The following is a 22,316-nucleotide window of genomic DNA, read 5'->3' as shown; positions in this document are numbered from 1 at the left end:
GTGTCAATGCTATGCTTAAGGATGGAACATTTTCCAACTTCATTCTTTGATTTTGCGAAAGACTCTTGATGTTTAAACAGAAGTTTACGTAGCCGAGTCTGTTGATTTTGATTAAGCTGCGAGACACTCTTTTCATATAGTTCATTTAAATGTTGCGGTAATTGGGTACATGTTGCATGGTCTGCCTTTGGTTCATGTGTTTTTGGTAAACTTGAAGCTAGTTGCTGTATGTCTCTCATTTCAGTTTCCTGTTGTAAGTTTAAAGGTAGAATGTTTTCTGGGATGATTCTGTGATGTTTGTGTTCTGTACTCTGTAATCTGCAGAGAGATAAACTTTCCTCACATTTTGATATGTCTGCATTTATTCTCATTGGCATGATTGTTTCAACTTGGTGTAGTTCTCCAAGTATAAGTCCCTTTTTTAGCCTTATTGGTACATTTCTTGAGTTGAGGACCTTAAGCGGAATTTTATTACTTTTAGGCGTGATTACACATCTACCAATTAATAACTCTCCTTTAGCTTCTTCTGTTGCTTCTAACATGTAGGTTGTAGTTCCTGACAAGGATATGTTGTTGCAGTGACCTGAAAGTATGTATTCAGAATTTGCCGGGATAGTTACTGCACGCGAAACTTTAACTTTGGCTGACTGTTCAACAGATCTGATAACGTCGCATGGTATCCATGTTTCTGAAATACATATCCCCTCTTTGTTTAACAGTGATTCCTTCTCTAAATCAATATGTCACAAGCAAAGCAAGACTTTCATCCCGGGATAAAAGCTACAGATATGGCCCAAACAAAATGAAGTCTTTCCAATGTGAAAGCTCATATCCCGCTAATTGCCATCTGTTTCATCTCTACCAGCATCAGCAACTGTAAGACGTCTTTATTTGCCTTCTTAAATTTTCGGGCGACATTCCCTCGGTATCTCATTGTAAACGTCCACTTAAAGTTTTAAATTTCTGCCACCAGTATCTATAACGCTTTTGTCATCATTTCCTTGAATTTTGATTGGAGCCTATATTGTCACTGCACGTACACGATGATAAAACTTGAAATGAATGCCCTCTCTTCTTCCCAATGATGGGAACCCCTTGCTGGAAACAATGTTCTTCTCTCATCATTAAAAACCATTGATCCCTCGACTCATTCGTCCGCATATTGTGGTGGCCATTTCTTCATTAAGAGGTGACTCTGTTACATTCTGGACTGAGTGTTGGCCACTTGGCTCAGTCCAATTAAGTTTAAAGGCTTCTCTTCTGTGGTATTTTCATAATTCTTCTTGGTATCTTTTGAACTACGAGATTTACAATCATAACTCAGATGACCTTCTTCATTACAATTATAGCATCTAATAGGTTTTCTTGATTGCTGGTATGAATCTTCTTGGCCTTTCCTTCTAGTTGCTGTCTCTTCTCTGTCACCGAAATATTGATTTGTTAGCTCTCGAAACATTCTTTGTAGATTTCTTTGCAAATCTCTTTCATATTGCATCAACCGTTCTTCAGTCACGAATCGTTTGCCATTTATTCGTCTAAGGTCACCATCTTCTTCATCTCCAGTGTCACTTTCATCATTTTAGGGAAAACTTGTCTGCCCCTTGACTTTTTTTAAAACTAAGTCAACCCAAAATCAGTTTCGATATTTAGCCAATTTTTTGGATAAATTTCTGAGCCTTTACAAGCTTGATAAATTATAGCCAGAGAGGAATAAATTGAAGCTTTTGTAAACGTTCAGTAATTTAAAATCAGGAAATTTTAAACAGGGCCCGGTTTAAAAATGCTTACATCGATCTCAATGATTCACAAAGTCAAACTTTTGCGTAGACGGGAATAGTTTCAGCTCAAATCCCGTTGTTTTAAGATTATAACTTTAAGGGCTGCGGGACATTTGTGTTTCCCAGATCTTGGATAAAATTTCATAGCAGAGAGTTGCAATTGTTTGAAGCGTAGCCCTGTTCAAGCCAAACAGGTGTCAAGTAAAGCAAATTCTTCATCATCAAAGTTACATCTCCTTGCGCAAAGTTGAAATTGTATCCAAAACGATTGCCATTCTTCTGATTTTCCATTGAAAGAGGAAGTTTAATTTTTTCCCAAAAGGACTTGTTGGGGATTTATGGGGGTAGTAATTTGGGGGAGCAACGATAATCAGGGTTGGGCGCCCGCCCTTTGGGAGATCACTGCGTAAGTCATGCAGAGTAAATCTAGGTGCTGGAGGTTGAAATGCTGAATTTCTTGGTGATTGAGATCTCCTTTCACTTTGTTTCACTTGAGGGTGTTGAACAGATCTATTGACAAAGTCCGGGTAGTCATGTGAAGTTACGTGGAAATCTTCTTGCTGATAGGATGTGAAATCAGGAGTATCTGATGTATATCTTCTATGGTCTGTTCGTTGTTGCATGTCAATGTGCCGGTCATGTTCCTGTGCCTCATTGAGTGAGTTTCGTGTTCTGTATAACAGGTCATCATCAGTGTTATCTCGGTTCTTATTCATCATTTGAAATGACATTATAGTTTCTGGTTGAGCCCGAAGGGGAATAGGTCTGAAAGGTTGTCTGTTGAGGTAATCTTTCCGAGATGTAGTTTGTTTCAAGCCGCTGCACTGTTCTTCTTCTTCCTGGATATTTCCGTTAACTGACTTGCTGCGGTGCGTCATAAACATTTGTGATGAAGCTGCTATGTTTGAATCTTCAGTATCTGCTGCAGTATAGCAAACTGTGTTGTCACTTATTGGTGAATGGTTTGTTGCTGCACCTTCCTTTCTTTCCCCGAATGTAGGTAATACTCTTTTTGATCGCAGTTCCATTGACCACAGTTTGTTCGTTATTTTCAGAAGGTGTGAATAGGTTTGACAATATATCAGGTATTCTTCAATTCTTTCTTGGTCAACAACTTTTCAATGTTATCTTTTAATTCTAATTCATTAATGTTAATAAAGGAAAAGAAAATTGCTTGCAGAGTATGTTAGAAGTTAAACAATTTAACTATGTTAAGTGCAAGTGCTTCTTAAATTAAATTAAATTAATTAGAATTAATACAATGTGAACTCTTCTGTCCTTAGCCTAATTATGCCATCAACAAAAAATATTGAATCTTAAGCCTATACGCTATCAACAAAAATTATTGAAAAGTGTCAGAACCAGTCTCTATTAATTGACCTAACCTTTGACCTTTCACCTATTCCTATCTTTTTAGACTGAAATCCGCGATTCCTTTACAACCCAAATTGTGGTAGGAATTTTTTCCCTTGGACTCTCTTTCGGAATTTGGCGATCTTTTTCCCTTTTTACTTATTTTAAAAAATAGATAATTAACATAATCCAGTATTTACATATACTATGTATACTGTTTGGGGCAAATGACACCAGACCGGTCGACCCACTTATTTAAGACAAAATATATCAGTTAACTTGACCGGAAAGTTAACATTTCAGGTTCGATAATTTTACTCTCTAATTAATTAGGAAAAATTGTAATTTTAACTACATAGAGAAAAGAAACAACGGGCTGTTTTGATGAAATGTATTCAATAAACAAGATAACTCTTCAAATAAAACAACTTTACATACAGGGTGGAAAAGTGATGTTATGAAACAGTGCAAAATTATTTTGAACAAGTGATAACCAAGTTTGCAAAATGTGATTCTGAATAGAAATAATTGAAACTGATACTAAAATAGCACAAAGAATAAACAAATGGCAAATTACATTTACACAAGCAAGAAAAACTGCTAAAGTTGACATGAGTTCACTTAAAGTTAAGTTCTGTTTCTAATTAAATGTAAAATGCTAAATTACAGAAGTAAAATAAGATGAAGAAATAATTTCAACTATATCTACATTTATAAAAATAAATTCAAGTTTATTTACATTAAACCTAGTTTAAGTGTTTCTCTATTAAAATGTTATTTGAATATTACTTAATTTAAGATAACAAATAACTGAGATCAGGGAAAGCGGTTATTCAGCTGAAGAATAACAGTTGGCTAATGGGAGGCTCACAGGTCCACCGATCAGGCTGTTCAACTGTATATTCTCATATAATACAACAGACAGTGTTGTAATCTCAGTGGAAAACAATCACTTTTCTGTTATATAAACAGTGACAAAGTCCCTGTTACAAAACTCTGATCTCAATAAGCTTCTAAATTTATACTAAAGATAAAAATGCCAAAAGATATGAAAGGAACTAATTAAGTTTAATTAATTAACTAAATGCCAAAAATATAGACCTATTTTCCTGAAGTTTCCTAGTTGTTCCTTTCTTTTAAAGTTATTATTCTAAGTGTTGCCAAAATTCTGTTGAAAACAGGGTCTGCATCCCTATTTATGACACAAAAGATGCTGCAAATCTCAACAACCAATCAGAAATGACCATAATGGACTTTCCTTTAACTAGGTTGTGTGAGATTTAGCATAATTACTAAATTAACATATATTTGCAAACAAAAATGTATTTTTTAATATAACAATATGTATTTACAACAAACAAATACAAAACAAAGTGATAATGAACATAATGAAATCAATAAACAATAAAACATTGACTGATTGTTTGCATAAATTCCCTACAAATAATGGAACAAACTTTGGGTTGGTCTAAGTGGTTTAAAAGAGGTTATTCAGGTTTAATTAGTCAAATCTATAAATAGAATTCTATAATTATCACTCTTAAAATGACAAATATATAATCAAAATATACTAAAGAATTAACTTATCTTATTTCTAATACTAAAGTTCTAATAATTAATGATTAAAGTAAGTAAAATGTGCAAAACAAAAGTGATACATGATTCATCCCTAATTCTATAAATAGAATAGCCCTGGAACTTATGAGAAAGTAGTCCCCAAAAAGTAGTTCCCTTAGAATGTGTTCAAAACTCAATATTATTTACATAAAATACAGAATTATTAAAGATACATAATATTTATACTGTGAATAATAAAAACACAAAGAAAATCATCATTAGAATACTTGAATACTTGATAAAATGATGAAAATAATTAGCCCTTATTTAGCTAAACAAGAGTGATCTCCCTTCCCTAGTTGTCAAGGGAACCTGTTTGACTTAATCATGATTATCTCCCTTGATCATAATTAGATATCTACTGGTATTGATTAAAAGTAAATGAACAATGATGTAACTTTAAATTACAAAATATGACATAATATTTACATAATGCAGCATAATCAAATGAATAGATTCCTAACTTTACCACACCATAGAGTCCGATCTAGGATCTACAAACTATTTTGAGATTATCTTAGAATAAAAATAAACACAGCTTTTCAATAAAACAGCTTCTGTTTGAAGAAATGTTTGACATGAAATTTCAATTTCAACTGAAAATTAAAGACATGTTTGTGAAGACATTTCGGTTGTCAATGAATCTTAAATCTTTAAATTTTTACGAGATTGAATAAAGAAAAAGTCCTGCTTTTTTTTGAATTCTGAAATGTCCCATGGTTAATAGTTTAATCTACTTCAATTCTAAAACCTGGCATTAGGAAACATCAGTCTGTTCGCCACATTTTATGCTAACAATTTTAATATCTATAAATATTGAAGCACATTTTTGATAACATGTCTTTGTTTAGAACTGGATCTAATTTAAGTAGCCCCTTAAAATAGAGATTTTTTTCGCTATTGTTACCCAATACTACTATTTAATGGCAACATCTTTTTTTTTACAATCAGATAAAAAAATTGCAAAACTTGGTATCAAATGCAGTAATTTATACAATTTTTGCAAGCAGCTTTAACTAAATTAGCATAGTACATGTGGTGACCTAAGCAAAGTTTTTAATCTTGAAATAGACCTCCTGTGGCTCTATTTAATCTATTCCCTTTAAGGATTTCAGATTTAACTTTGGTAACTCAACACTAACTAGTAACTGACTTAAAGTGACTTTTATATTTAATGGATTAAGACATGAAGGGCTTGTATTTACTCACCACAAACAAATAATTTTTGACCCTCCTACCGCTGTATCACTTACTTAAATCACACTTTTCTGGTCTAATTCTTTGAATTTGAAAACTTGACTGTTTTTTTTTTAATCTGTTATCCTGCAGAACGTTGTAATGGACTTATTCTGCTTTGAGTTTGAAATAATCCATCATTTACTTTGTGGGTTTTAAGCCACACCAACCCTGTACAGGTCAAATAGTGACTTCCAAGCTTTGCTTGTAGAGGAAGATGTCCGGTGCCCCATCATACATTATTTCAGACAACAAGAAGGTACCTGAGAAGAATCATCAGCCTTTCATAAGCTAGCTGGATAGCTTTAAGTTCTTCACAAAAGAAAAATGTCAAGTCCCTGATGGGATTTAAACTAACAGCATTGTAGGTCATGAGATCTAAAATCAACACCAAAAATCACAATCCCTTCGAGGCCTCTAAGTAAAGTCCCTAGTTAATTTCACATAACCTTTTAAATATGTAAAATATCTGATCTGGCTCTTTACTATCAGTAAGTCTGACCTGTGACTGAACTGGTAACATACATGGCCTGGCTTTATATTTGTGGCATGCCAGGCCAGGCGCTATACTGGTAACATGCCTAGCCTGTTCCTATACCGTTGACATAGCTTGCACAGGGAGACTGGTTACATAACTGGCCAGACTCTATACTATGCCTGGCCTGGCTCTATAATGGTAGCATATTGGTCTCATACTATTATTTTACCCTAGAGCTTTATGGGTTAAGCAACCATCATTTGTCATATATGATTATTATCCTACATGACATGGTATTAAATCCAAGTGATTTATTGAAGTCATGATTGTGACATTACAGCCAAACGTAAACCTACAGATTAATAAGTTGCAGTAACAAAAGTGTGTTTCACAAGATCTTCATGTACCTAGAAAGTAGTGTTTTTTTAATGAATTAAATAACAAAGCTTTAATATCAATGAATAAGACTGCATTCATTTCTGTACATACAAATACGTTTATTGGTGCATTTTCTCTTGATGATATCACATGTTTTTTTTATTGATTTATTTCTTTTTACTTTGTACTTACTCAGAAGGACCTGGATGCATCATATTTTTTTTTCAAAATAAGACTATTGTCTAAAATTCGTTTTTACTCCAATTTCAAAATTCAGTTACTCTAACATTTCACAATTGGGCTGACCTGAACTTGTTTCCTAAATTGTTGAAAAAAGAACACTTATATTCAATTTCAAGTTCTTCAATAGAGAGTAGAGATAAATATGGGATAATAAAACAATAAAGCATTCATTATAATGACCAGAGGTGAAAGTTAACAGTCCTCCAGGCATAGACCACACTCCATAGTGAAGTTTTTTATGACATAAACTTATGTTAAGATCATAAAAAAACATTGTCACATACATGTGTAAAACTGATAAAGTATCTGATAATTCAACCAATTCAACCAATGCATGCCTATAACTTCTTCAACAGTTTGTTAAGTAAAGTAAGTTTATAAACGTTTATTCCTTATTCTGCTGAATATGATGTTAACAGAATTAAAGCCATCCGATTAGCTCAATAAGTAGAGCGTTGGACTGTGAATCGGGCGACCCGGGTTTAATTCCCCGACGGTGCAGGTCACTTTCGTTGTGATTGATCATAGAATCTTTCCACGGTCATTAGCACTGTACCTCTGCTCTGGCATGTACAGAAGTTTCAGTCCCTTGCGAAAGTGGAGGCAACTCATACTGGTTATCTGATTGACAGCCTACACAGAAATAATGCAGTGCCTGAACTGTGCTCTTGTTAATTCAAAGTGACTTACTGATGTGATCCGTTGTGAAAATTACCAGCACCACCACTCCTTATCCTGCTGAATATGTTAAATGGACTTGTCAGGGGCAAGTGATAGTTTCCTTGAGCAAGAAACTTTACACTTGTTGCTCAGTACTGGTTGGTTCCAGGATTCGAAAGTGTGTCTATAAGCTTATAGCTTCCTACACAAACAAACTAATATATAAGTAAAACAAATGGACTTGTCTGGTGAGAAAAAAGAAACTTACTGGATTGAGTCCCTCCACACTATTGCGTTGATATCGTGGTATGGAGGTTTTGGGAATGTGTATACCAATGGCAGGAGATCGCATCAAAACTGCAGGCGCGGTTTGTAGTAATGCATTGTGGTTGCCTGGAATTGGGCTGGAACGTTGTTTTGTTCCTTGGTCCTTTGTTTTTTGTAATTTCTGTCGTATACTGTTCAACTGTAAAAGAATAACAGAAACATATTATTCTTTTATATAATTGGCTTTAAATCATTTTTAAATAACCTGCTTTACAGAAGAATTAAATACCAGTAGTCAGAAACTTTGAGCAGGCATTATTTAAGGGAGGCTGCAGGGCCTACAAAATCAATTGTCCGTATTGCCCAGGTTGTCTGACATGTAAAGACAAGTGGAAATTTTCAAGAATTAACTATGGAAATATCATACGGACAAGTTATGAAATGCTTCATATAAAAACAAACAAGGTCAAAGTGAGACTTTGCCAGCCCTGGAGAATATTTGGAAGAGAGTGTATGGTACTACTGGTAATGGGTTTTTGTATACAATAACGGTATGCACACTGTAATAAAAGACCTTTTGAATTGATAAAGGTACTGTCCAAATCAGCTACAAAGGAAAGTATTTTAAGCCACACTTAAGTCGGCTCAATTGTACTCATTATTTACATACTGGTGAAATCTGCAGTGGTACTACTTACAATGAGCAGCATCTCTACATGTAACAAACTGTTTTGCAAATCACTGTTGATGATAAACATTCCTTAGATTTTATGGCTTACCATTTGAGCTAACCAAAAGAACAGTAATAAAGATAAGGCGTATTTTATAACAATCGTAGCACATTTATTTTGGTCAGTTATTATTTTGGGATTTGCTATTAATTCGGTAAAAAATGTTTATAATAATGAAGTCAACATTCCATCATTTTTTCAAAACAGCATTCAAATAATTCCCCTCTCCAAATAAATTTGAATTCAGGTTTTAGAATAAGTACGGTAGTTATATATATTAAGTAAATAAATAAATTCATGATTTCAAAAGATTTTTTTCTCTCATTTATCATCAATACATGTTTCTTACACAAGCCAACAACATTTTTTTTCAAGTACTTTGAAAGAACAAATACACAAATAAATATTTAAACTATTTAAACAGTCTCAATGCGTCAGAAAATTTATGCAAATAGACTATTTAATCTGTTCAACGCGACTGAATAAGTACGCGACTCACATCGGGTAGGCAAACACCTATTATGACGCCTATTGAATAAAACTACAGTGTATAACGGTGTAATTGTGAACTGGATTTCATGTTTGAAAAATGATGTTTACAGTGTAATTCAAAAGAGCTTTTTGAGTTAAGGTATAATTTAAAACTGTGATGTCGAGCATGATAGATATATATCCACACAATGTACGAAGGGCAACAGATTTTAGACCTTTCATTAATAACATACAAGGTTCAGACATATTTCAAAGCTTAGGTTAACTTCAAACAAAGGACACCACTATACTACATATTCTTAGCTATTATAACTCCCATCTTTTATTATTTGTAATATATATATATATATGATATTCATTTCACTAGTAAATGAAAAATGCAATCTCATTCTGTGACAATATCATGATGAAGTTAATTTATTAATATTTACATTCATCATTTTTTGGGAAATATATATTAATTTTTAAAAATATGTACAAAGTGAATTTAGCGTTTCCATGTTTGTCAGGTTTTTACCTTTATATTAACACTGTTCAGTTCACCTAACTGACTTTCCTGGATAACAAACCGATTATTACCAATTTCTTTACAAGTGACAGTATACTTATGCCATTGTAGTCAAACAGTGCAGGCCATGATCAGGCCACAAGGTTGTGTCGACTGATCTTGGTGTGTACTGGTTGCATGGATAAAAACAGTTCCGCCAGCTGGCAATTTGATAAACTGACTTGTTCCTTTCCTTTTACTTTAGCCTTCATCATGAATTTCATTGGGATTTAAAAAAAAATCTCTCATCATGTAATTAAAACTAATCAGTTAAAGAAATTAATGTTTACCACTGTTTAAAAGAATAATGAAATGTTTATATATGTAATGAAATGAATCATTCAATCCTACTACAAACAATATTAATATACAGGAATTAACAGGGATGCATTTAAAGCCAGAGATCATTAACTATATTGCTTGTACAGTTTGTTAATAGCATATAATCCATACAGATACATGCAAGGAATTAAGAAATGGGCATTTTAACTTTTTGTTGCTGACATAAGTTAACTGTTTGAACCTTAGACATCTTGATACAACAGTAGTTGTGGTTTCATAAAAGAGGGGTATTCACTTACAGCTAATTTTTTATCAGCATGCCCAAATGATGCTGAACGTCTGTGCTTTTTCTTTTTCTTCTCTGCTTTATTTTCAATCACCTCGACATGCCAGTCTTCTGGTGTCTGAAAAACATAAAATTATGATATTTTAACCATTTAATACCAGCTCATTTTGCATAGTGAAATTCCCCCACTGCCCACTCTTAGACTTAGTTTGGTGAGACTTCTATCTATTATTATACAATCATAGAACTAAAGTTGTGTGGGCAACAGTATAAAGTATTGGGTCTGTACTTTCTCTACTGTTATAGCACATTATAGGCAAATATAGTGATGACTGGGTTAATTTGCATACATATTATTTTCCTGGTACACCACTGATATCATTTTACAAGAACATGGCAAATTTTCAAACCTGATCTCCTATCCTTTCACTAAGAAAATTGAAAAATTAAACCTAAAACCCATTAGGGTTAATTTTCTCATCTGCAATTTATGGGTGAATAAAACAAACTAACAGGATAACATGGAAATTCCATTTATATCTGTTTTACAATGGCATATCATTGCATAACAAATTCTATAAATTCATTAGAAATTACAAATAACAAATAATTTTGACACACTAGCTAAGCAAACAAAAACAAGTGTTCAAATCTTTCACTTCTTAGATCAGTGTCTCTTAAAAAATATGCATGATAAAATTATGATAAGAGATGGGGTTTGTTTTTCCCTTCTTTTTCACACTTGTAAACTGTACTATGTTCAAATGATAATTAAATTATCATAAAAATTACCCTCATAATACACCCAAACTGTATTCTCTAGATCTAAGAATTGCTTAGAACCAAGTACTGAAATATCAAAATTCTTTGGAACCAAAAAATCTTTAACCAAGAAATTCTTCGAACCAAAGATAAATTTTTTCTTGCTAACCTTAATTGTGTTTTAAATTCTATTTTAAATCAACAAATTTAAGGTTCATTGTAGTTCATTGAATCACAGCACAATGATCTTTAAAATGCTTTGAGGTGAAAAATACAACAAACACTGGTAAATGTTCACATATCACAGTCAGCCTATCTAAGCTTTGTTCATGTTTACACTGGCTTATCAGCATGAATTGTTCTGTTTGATACCTTAACTGTTCACCAGAAAAGGGCTTAGGAAAAACAAACATATGTGCAATTTAAATGAAGTGTTCATGTTATATTCATTATTCACATCAAAAGCTTTAAATATAAAACTGGTGCCTGAATTTCTGCATGGTCATATCTACTACTTTTTAATTCAGACCACGGCACCAATGACTTTACATAATGCATGCACTACAACAGTTAATATAATGTTCTACTACTTTAAAGGCCTTCCACAACAGTCTAAAAGCCTAAAAAAACCTTTAAAATTTTAAAATATCATGCAGATCAACTAGGAAACTTAAAATAGAAAAAACACGAAAAGATAATACAGTAATTAAATATACAGCATATGTGCTCAAAATTAACTTGATTAAAGGGTGATTCTTAGTCAAATTCAAATTACAAGCCTTCAAAAATGCTTTCCATACTCTTATCAGACAGCATGGGTTTGTAGGCTGACAAAAAGACATATTGGCACTATCATGGTGGCAATTAGCTTTATTACTGTAAATGGTACGTGGAAAACAACCATGGGAAAACCAACCATGCAGCATGACATATGAACAAACAGACAACTTGAGACAATGGTTCCTAGTAAATCTTTCTCAACACCAAATGAAAATTGCATGATCTAAGATAATTGTAAATCAGTCAATTTAATAACTTATTAAAGTTAATTATTTAATATTTTAAAATATCTGCACTTATTTCATAAAGAATATCATTGGCTTTATATAAAATTTGCTGTGTGTTTTTATATTTTACTGACAGCTACCTTTAAATTCAGTCTTAATTTAGATAAAATATATTTTGTTTATTATACTGAAAGATATAAAAATGTTATCAGTTACATAAATTTACTACACAGTGTTAAGACCAAAATCTAAAATTTCAAAATTTGCAAGGTCAGTTTTTCCACATAATTTATTATAATAAACAGTTTTCCAATACTGACAGGAAATCTATGACCAACTTATTGTGTAAATATCGGACTTTAAACCAAATCTGGCTAGTTAACTGAAAATTGGCCTATTTTCACAATGTATAAATCGATCAGTCTTTATAATAAATTAGGGACATTTTTCATAACAAGTATTTAGTGGTACCATGCCAAGAAAATCTGGCACAGGATCAAGAACTTACAACTAATAGTAGTTTGAAAAGATTTTTTTGTGTGAAGTAGTAGGAAATGAACATGTAAGACAAAAACTACTTTGTCAAGTTGTGAAAAAAAAATCCCCCATTATAACAATGAAATGTGAATTGAGTGTATAAGTTAAGGTAATTTAATCCAGACAATTTGCACTAAAGATCAATGAGACAATGACATAAAGGTTTTTTACAACAGCAATTAAAATTTCATTATCTGCCTAATGATCCACTGTGTTATTGTAGATACATTACACAATAAAATAATTTTGCTTAATGCTGTCAGTGCAAAGTAAACAAAGCCGTTTCTCTACATATATATGATATTCTAATATCATATTAAATAATGAACAAAGTAACTGACTTCTGACATCTGGTTTTTTTTATTCATAAAAATCTAAAATAAACCTTTTCTACCTCTAAAAGCATTCAACTCATTCAAATATCAGATAAAAAATCCTTTCTTGCTTATCTTTTATCATTATTTTATATAAAATAATGTTACCAGTCATCCAGAAGTTATGTACATTTCATTATAAATCTCTTAAAACATTTTCCTTGCATACACTGACTAGATAATGCTGGTAATTAACACTCTGTCTCATGATTACGAAAATTTATGATATTATCCTTTGACCTCTGAGTGTGACCTTGACCTTTGTCTACTGAAATGAAGTAATACTTGAAATCCCTCCCTATATGTAGAAGATATGCTCGGAACAAAAACTGTCCGCTGCTCTGCCACTTGCCGTGTCATGGATGTGCTGTGGTTTGCCTAGCTCTATACTTGAAGAAAAGGCGCTAACCATTTCATATCAAGAGAGTTATTATAAGGGTTACTACATGTATACCAAATGTTGTTTTGAAACCAAAAACACTAAAATTTAATATTTTTCTTTCCCATCAGATTCTTATGAACCTAAATAATTATATCAAAATCATTTCATATGCCCACACAAAAAAACAACAACCAAAAATACAAAAAAAAAATCTGAAAACATAATTAGCTCTGTTGTACGATGACCCAAATAGTAATATCCTCTCATCATTGTCTTTCTTCTTATTCTTGAGCTTTGAGGTAATAAAATCTCTTTGTGGTTATAGGGTGTATCTTCATATACATGTACTCAAAAAATAGGTTAACAATCAATTTAGTCTCTAAAATTCTAAAACTTAAAGAAACTTAATATGTTTTTACAATGAAGAATATGATAAAACAGTACTTAATAATCTCATGAACGATAAATTATAATATTGAGATTTTTTCAAACAAGAACCGCAGTAAACTTTTTTAAGTACTTTATTATAAATGACGTGGAAGGCCCAATCATAAAAACAAGTATTTGTGACACAAACAATTTTTTATTCTCAATCCTCACTTTTTGTTTGTTATTAAAAAACTAACAAATATGGGAAATGTTATTTCAGTTTATACTTTATATATTTGATAGAGACAAATTCTATGTTGAAATGCATTTTCACGTAATGTTAAGAAAAACTTTAGATCTGGCAAGACAGCATCAGGAAATATGGGTTTCTAAGGGTACAGTGTTCTGCTTAGCATTCATTTAATCCAATTGAAACTGATTCAGGAATTATTTTTAATATTTACAATTTACCCCTGTATATTGAGGCACATCATAATTTAAAGCTGGTGTTATAATTGATATTTTTCTGTTACTCGAATATTGTTACAGATTTGAGAAAAATAAATAATTTTAACTATGAAAATGTCTAGAATTGACAAAAATTCATCAAAAAACATTTATGGAAGCCAGTGCCCTTACAAAAGGACATGTCTTAAACATAAAGTTGTTCATATAAAATGTATCAAAGTGTAATATATAAAAATAACTCATTCAAATTGGTAATATTCTTTGGACTGAATTTATGACAGATAAAGCGCTGTTGATCACCGTTTATTTATTGTTACCAATAAAAACCCGAATGGGTGATTCACTCCAAAAGATTGTTTACTATTTTATTTTTTTGAGCTTTGTGCAATAGAAATTGCTAAATTCCAGGAGAAAACAGTGTAAAGCATTTATTCCACAGAACCTTAGTTGACAGTCTCGTATACAAGACTTGTAATTTTAGCTGGAGTAGAGGATCACCAGAAAGCTTAGAGGTATTGAGGGGTTTCCTTATAGTTTATGTATTTTATTGTCAGAAATGTTCATTTTTCTTCTTAATTCTTTTGATTTGACAATTATATGAAATAATGTATCTAAAAAATTAGCATATTCAACTTTAAGAAAAGCTGAAGGCCACTTTAAACTGTCTTTAAATATATATCTTCATGCGTCAACAGTAAAGCACAAGACTACAATGAAACTTCATATTCTTCAATGCATTTTCTGTTGTAATGAAATGAGTTCAGTGACAAAAAAAAAAACAGGCTATTGAGCTCTGTGAGAATAATGTTCTCTGTACAAGTACATCATGCAATTGCTTTCTTTGATAATGAGACCATAAATGCTGCAAACAGATAAAACTGTTTCTTGCAGATAATAATTATCAGTTGAAATCAATATAAAAACTTAAGCTTTAATGCAAAAAAACATTTTTTTCTTTCAACGTTTCAGGGTTTGATCAATATCTGGCCAAATGTCTTTACATAAATTTTTTTTGTGTACTATATTTCTCTTAACAACAATTTTTGCTATTCCGACAAATTGCAAAGGTGAAATTATGGCAACCTTTACTTAACTAGAACTGTCACTATCATGGCGTGAATACCCCCGCATACCACTTTGTCAGAATCAACAGTGGCCATTTAGAGCTCAAGGACAACCTCCCTGCCAAATCTGAGGTTACTAAGCCAGTGCATTTGCTAAGTTATGTATTCTACATGCTTCAAATTGTGAAAATGTCAAAATCAATACATTTGCGGACAGGACATTTCTTTAGCAATTGAGAAGAAAAACCTTTTTTTTTGTCAAGGTCCCTGTGACCTTGACCTTTGACCCAGTGACCTCAAAATCTATAGGGGTCACCTTATAGTCATGATCAACATCCATGCCAAATATGAAGACTGTGGGTCAAAGGAATCTTAAGTTAATGGGTGGACAAACTTTTTGAATTCAAAGTCCCCCCCATGACCTTGACCTTTGACCTGGTGACCACAAAATCAAATAGGAGTCATCTTCTAATCATGACTAACATCCATGCCAAAATATGAAAAGACTGTGGGTCAAAGGAATCTTAAGTTATAGGGCGGACAAGCTTTTTGAAGTCAAGGCCCCTGTGACCTTGACCTTTGACCTGGTGACCTCAAAGTCAATAGGGGTCATCTACTAATCATGACTAACCTCCATGCCAAATATGAAGACTGTGGGTCAAAAGGAATCTTAAGTTATTGGGCGGGACAAGCTTTTTTGAAGTCAAGGACCCTGTGACCTTGACCTTTGACCTGGTGACCTCAAAGTCATTAGGGGTCATCTACTTATCATGACTAGCCTCCATGCCAAATATGAAGGGACTGTAGGTCAAAGGGAATCTTAAGTTATTGGGCGGACAAGGCTTTTTAAAAGTCAAGGCCCCTGTGACCTTGACCTTTGACCTGGTTGACCTCAAAGTAAATAGGGGTCATCTACTAATAATGACTTACCTCCATGCCAAAATGAAAACTGTGGGTCAAAGGAATCCAAGTTATTGGGCGGAACAAGCTTTTTTGAAATCAAGGCCCCCTGTTGACCTTGACCTTTGACCTGGTAACCTCAAAATAAATAGGGGTCATCTACTAATTCATGACTAACCTCCATGCCAAATATGAAGACTGTGGGTCAAAGGAATCTCAAAGTTATTGGGCGGACAAGCTTTTTTGAAGTCAAGTCCCCTGTGACCTTGACCTTTTGACCTGGGTGACCACAAAATCAATAGGGTCATCTACTAAATCATGACTAACCTCCCATGCCAAATATGACAACTGTAGGTCAAAGGAATCTTAATTTATTGGGCGACAAGCTTTTTGAAGTCAAGGCCCCTTGTGGACCTTGACCTTTGACCTAGTGACCTCAAAATTTAATAGGGGTCATCTACTAATCATGGACTAAACCTCCTGCCAAATATGAAACTAAGGGTCAAAGGACAGAAAAAAACCGACGGACGGGCCGGAAGGGACGGACAAGCTGATTCCAGTGATACCCCCCTTACAAACTTTGTTGTAGCGGGGGTATAAAAAAGTACACATTACCTGAAATAGAGCCTCCTTAAACACAGTGCTTAGAGTACTTAGGAAAAAGTTGGCAAGCTGGCATTCTTAATAACAGAGTTAAAATCGCCTAATAACAGTGTTAGCTTTTTCCCTAACTTGGAAAGTGTTTCTTCCCCAGGGATTTTAACGGCCCCTTTTTTTCTTTTCCTCCCTGGCAATTTTAGCGAGTAAATTGATATGTTTACTCAGTAAACCCGCGAACATTGAAATAAGAATGAATAAAACAATTTAAACAGGCTCAAAAGGAGCAAACATAGGAGTGACTCTAGCAAATGATTTCTTGGTAAAATCAAAGCAAGATGCAATGCATTTGAGTTACCTGCCATAGTTAAAAAGATTATAGTACTTGTTACAGGAAAAAAATGCCTTTTTTAAGGTATCTAAAACTTTTAGATTACAATTGTTATCAGTATGAAGTTAACCTTAAACAACCAAATACCAACAGTTTGGTTATTTCATGTCCCAAAAACAGAACGAAAATTTTACTTAAATGGTAAAATAAAAACCACCATTTGGGGAAAAAAAAATTACTTTTTTTCCAAAAAGGTTTAAAATATCCCATTTTTGGAAAAAAAAAATTACAAAAAGGGCTTCCTTTAAACCCAAAAAAGTTTTTTACTTAAATAAAATGGCACAAAGCCCCTTTAAAAGAACCCAACCTGGGGTTTTGTTTTTTCTGCCATAAAAATACCAAAATGACTGAGTAAAGGAGAGACTTCCCCCACAACCTAAAAGGCCATTTTCCTTTAAAAAAAGGAACCCAAATTTTTCGAGGGAGCTTGTTTTGGCGAGGGGAAGATGATTCAGGGCTTCTACTGATCGCTTTTGGGCGTTCAAAATTTAAAAATTTTTAAAAATTTAAAACTATCCCAAATATTTTTTTACCATTTGGGAGCCCGTTTCAACACAAAGAAAAAATGTCAAGGTTTTTAAATCAAAAAAACCCTGTAAAAATTTTTGGTTGGGACAGACTAATGTCAAAATCTTGGGAAAAAAAAAATGTCAATAATTTTTTCTTTGCAAACCCCGACTAAATTACATTTAGAACACTTTTCAAAAGTTTGGCTACAAAGGCAATGTCATAGATGGAATAAAAGAAAAAAGAACTATTTAAAAAATGATCCCCTGAAAACTTGAAAAATAAATGTTCAAATTTTTTCATTTTTTTCCATTTAATCATTTAAAGTTTTTTTTTTTCCTTCTTTCCAAACCCTTACTTGAAAAACAAAAAGTTGTTATAAAAGGGATTTCAAAACCCTCTTTTGCTTACATTACATCTTTACATGTTGCCTTGAAAAAAAAAAAAAAAACCCCTCTTTTTCACTGGCTATGGAAAATCATTAATTTTGCCTTGGGGCAGAAAATTTTTAAAAACTAAACATAATTTTTTCTTTCCTTTTTATACATGATTGGTGTTTAAACCAAGCAAAATATGTATCAGACATTTTAAAAAAGAAAGATATTTTAAACGATGAATTGGTCATGAAAATAAATGATTGGGTGGATTCTTGTTTTTTAAACAGAAATACATTGTACAGAATGGGAATCCATTCATCCCTTTCAAATTTCTTTTTTTTCTTTGCTAAAAACTGAGGTCCCCAGCCCCTAAAAAACATTAAGTCTTCAATGAAAACCCCTTTTAGTTAAAATGTGTTTCTGTAACGATTATTTTTAAAAACGTTTTTTTTACATATATGGGAAAAAAAGGGGACATTTAGATATTTTTTAAATTTTTTTTTCAAAAAACATTAAAATTTCATTTTTAAAAATTATTGCAATTAAACATAACCAGTTTTATCTGTATTTTAAATTCAACCCTTTTTCCCTTTTTCAACCCCTTTAAATTTGCCTTTGCCACCCCGTTTTAACCATGCCCTGACCTACTTGGAGTCTGACCAAAGGGTCTATCTGTTGGCTGATAACTTTTTAAATTTTTCCCTCGTGAAATTTTACCCAACAAACAGAAAAAAATGCCCCAGTTTTCCAAAAATTTTGGGAAACTAAAAAATTTAACTGGGTATAAAAAGGGTTTGGGAATTTTTGAATTTGCAAAACAAAAACTGAAGTCATTTTTTTCCTACATCAGATAAATTTAACTTTCCTGGGAAAAGTTTTTTTTACAATACCACCGATGCTTGATTTAAAAAATAAATAAATTGCCTATTCTCAATTTTGAAAACAAGCCCCTACAACAAAAATCGTTTGTGTAATTGAAAATGTTTCATAACATTCTTTTAACTAAAGGGATTAAACAAAAAAATTTCCTTTAAGGGGAGACGAATTTTTAAAGACTAAAATCAGCAAAGAAAATTTCCCAGGACTTTCCCAAAGTGTCATACTTATTTAACTTTAAAGAATGTATTTGGGAAAAAATTTTTACTTCAGTGAATTCTTTCGCGCGAAATTTTGTCTCATATAAAGTACCTTTTTACCTAGATTTAAATTTTTTTAGGGGGCAAACAAAAGAGTGATAAATTTATTATTTATAAAAAAGAGGTCACATGGTTTTAAAGATGAAAAGGAAATCTTTTGTAAAGAATATTTTAAAATTTATCATGCTTTTTGACAAATTTTAACTTTTTAGCTTTGGAAATTTAAACTAGGTTTATCGTCAAGAATTTTCCCAAAAAAAAATAAACAGCAGAAAACTATGCCAAAACTGATAAATAGAACAACTGGGTTATAAAAGACAAAAAAAAATTTATTGTTTTATTGTTCACAGATATTTTTTTTCAGGGATGAATGGAAGGTGGGCCCAAAATTTGGGGGGAAAAATTTTATTTTTAATATTTTCCCCAAAAAGGGGAATACAAAAGTTTTCCCCTTTTTAATAAAAAAATTTTTTCCACTGTATCAGATTTTCCCGAAAAAGAAACTCAAAGGTCCCTAAAACACTTAAAAGTCACGGGGGGAAAAACCTAAAAAACAAAAGCTCCGCTAGCCTGCACAACCAAAGCAGGCTCTGAACAACCTATACTGTTTGCTGAACAACTATTTTTATTATACTACCCTTACTAGAAGGGTTAAAAAAACTTCCCAAAAAAGTAAGCTGGACAAGCCATTTAAGAAATTTTAAGGGATACTTGGGCCACCTTTAAGGGGGACTTTTCAGGAACTGGAAAAAATTTACCCAAAAAAAGGGCAGTTTTTCCTTAAAAAGGCACCTTCATGCAGGGAATTTTAACCCAATTTTCAAGTTTTCAAAAAACCCTTGGGGCATTACCGGGCTCTTTTTAAAAAAATAAGGGGAAATCTAAATAATCTATTAATCATCTTTTATGAAAAATGTTTTCCATTGGGTTATTTTTAAAAAAAAAATAATTAACATTCAGCTAACAAGACTGCAAAAAATATGATTTTTTGAAAATATGTATTAAAATTTCACTTTATTTTAAAACTTCTTTTCCAAATTCTCCTGCTTGGGCTCTACTTTAAAAAATTAAATTTTGCCAAATTTTTTTATCAGTATATTGGAAAAATTTTGGGTTGGGTTTTTTTTTACAGGTTTGGGGAAACACCCCTTTCCTTAATTTTGGATAAAATTACATGGTATAAATTATGCAAAAAGGGGAAAAAATTGTAAAAAATGAAATTTAAAAAACAATTTTGGGGGAAAAATCATATTTTAAAACTTTTTCTTTTATTTTTTAAATATTTAGGCGGAATACATTGGATATTTATACCCCAAAGGAAATTAAAATTTTTAATTTTAAACCTAAAACTACAAGTTTAATATTTTATGTTATTTTCTAAATAAAACAATTTTTATTCAAATTTCCCAAACCCTTTAAATGTAATTTTTTTGGGAAAAAATTATTTAAAAAAATAGCAACCAATTTTTTCATGCAACCTTAATAATTTTGCTAAAAAAACAGATTAATTTTTCAAAACCGCTCATTAAAAATTTCAAAAACTCAAAATAAATTTTTTATTACAGACCGAAGAAATAAAAACATGGAAAAAAAAATTTCACCCCTTTTTCACTTATTTTATTTTACAAACAAAACCCTATGGCAAAAATTAATTTCCATCATGTTTTTTAAGTACAAATAACATTTTTTTGTAAAAAAATTTTTACCCCTTTTTTTTATATTTTTTTACAAACAAATTTGACAGAAAATTATTTTGTTTTTTGTTTTTTCAACGTTTTAAATATAAATTTTAATCCATCATTTTACAAAAAAAATATCATTTTCTAAATTAAAAGGGTTTTAAAAAATGCTTTTAAATCATTAAACCAAATTCTTACTGGGGACATAATTATAACCTAATTTTACAAAAATCCCCACAAGGGGTTTAAAATTCAATGGGGTTAAATACATTTTTTAAAGAATTTTAAAAATTTTCCCAATTTCTAAAACAAAACTCAAAATTTTTTTAAAGCCCCAGTACTTAAGCTTCGACCCTAAAACCAGTTCACATCACTAGTGACCCTGGGCGCGGGAAAACTTTAAAAACGTCTTAAAAAACCCTCACGATATCTTTGACAGCGCAGGGATTTATTTAGGGCCCACAACCAATTTCATCTAGAGAGGGTTTTTTGGGTTGCACAAAAAACCCCCGATCAAACGCTAATCTTTTAATCTTTTAAGGCTGTCGCACGATGGTCTTTGAGGGGACAATCTTACGACATTTTACAATTCCACTATCACTGTAATCTTAAAGTCTTTAGTAATTTGGGTGGGCGTACGACAAAATTTTAAGGGCGCATGTTTTTCAAGGGAGCTAATAAACCCCGGCAATTTTTAAACCATCTAGTTACTTACCGTCCGATTTTCAAAATGACTTGTCTTACGTACCGCAAAAAAAATTTTTTCGTAAAAATGGGTTTTGGTCCCCAGACAACGCTGATGGTCGATTTTTTCAATCCCGTTTTGGGCGCAAAACGTAACTCTATTATGGGGGTTTAAGTATTTTACAGGGGTTTATTGAATAAAAACCCGCAGCAGCTGTTATGTTAACTCATGGATCATACGGTCTTACACCATGATCATGCACCTTTTAAAGACACACACCAAGCAAAATTTTTTTCCAGGAAGGGGAATCAAATTCCTGAACTGAAAAATAAATACAAGTACATTTTACAAAAAAAATAATGCTTTACAAACTGATAAAAATTAATCTTTAAAATATTATCAATATTAGCTTTTTCAAAACCCCATTAAAAATGAAACTTTTTTGCCCAAATCAATATTAATTTTTAATTCTGTTAAATTTAAATTTTTTTCAAAAACATGCACTTTTGTCTTTAAAGAACTGCATTAAACTTCACATTTTAATTTTTTTTTTCTTCTCTCAAAAGGGCAGAGGGCCTGTTAATTTTATGGCATATTTACTCTTCAGTTCCCTTTAGAGCCCAACAAATTTTCAAATGAAGCAAAAAACTCTTTTTTTTTTTATTTATGATAATTTAAAGGGGAAATTTTTCTTTTAGTGTCTTCCCGTTATTTTAAAACCTCCTTGTTAGTT

At 32.1% G+C, this 22,316-nt stretch overlaps 1 protein-coding gene across 1 annotated transcript in view; it reads right to left on the bottom strand.

The window, feature by feature from the left end:
- Window positions 1–6,565: 6,565 nt before the first annotated feature.
- LOC132750677 (protein FAM117B-like) overlaps window positions 6,566–22,316 on the bottom strand; it is a 29,838-nt gene continuing 14,087 nt past the window's right edge. Inside the window, exons 2-4 of the mRNA XM_060740691.1 lie at window positions 10,362–10,466; window positions 8,012–8,209; window positions 6,566–6,652 (exon numbers count right to left, since the gene is read on the bottom strand). Coding sequence (XP_060596674.1) covers window positions 6,566–6,652; window positions 8,012–8,209; window positions 10,362–10,466 — 390 coding nt within the window. The remainder of the gene's footprint in view (window positions 6,653–8,011; window positions 8,210–10,361; window positions 10,467–22,316) is intronic.

The sequence above is a fragment of the Ruditapes philippinarum genome, unplaced genomic scaffold (assembly GCF_026571515.1).
Source record: "Ruditapes philippinarum isolate M1 unplaced genomic scaffold, ASM2657151v2 ctg2983_1_1_1_1, whole genome shotgun sequence".
In the NCBI taxonomy this organism is placed as follows: Eukaryota; Metazoa; Mollusca; class Bivalvia; order Venerida; family Veneridae; genus Ruditapes; species Ruditapes philippinarum.
The sequence above is the reverse complement of the archived record's forward strand: the minus strand, read 5'-3'. Positions and strand labels throughout refer to the sequence as shown.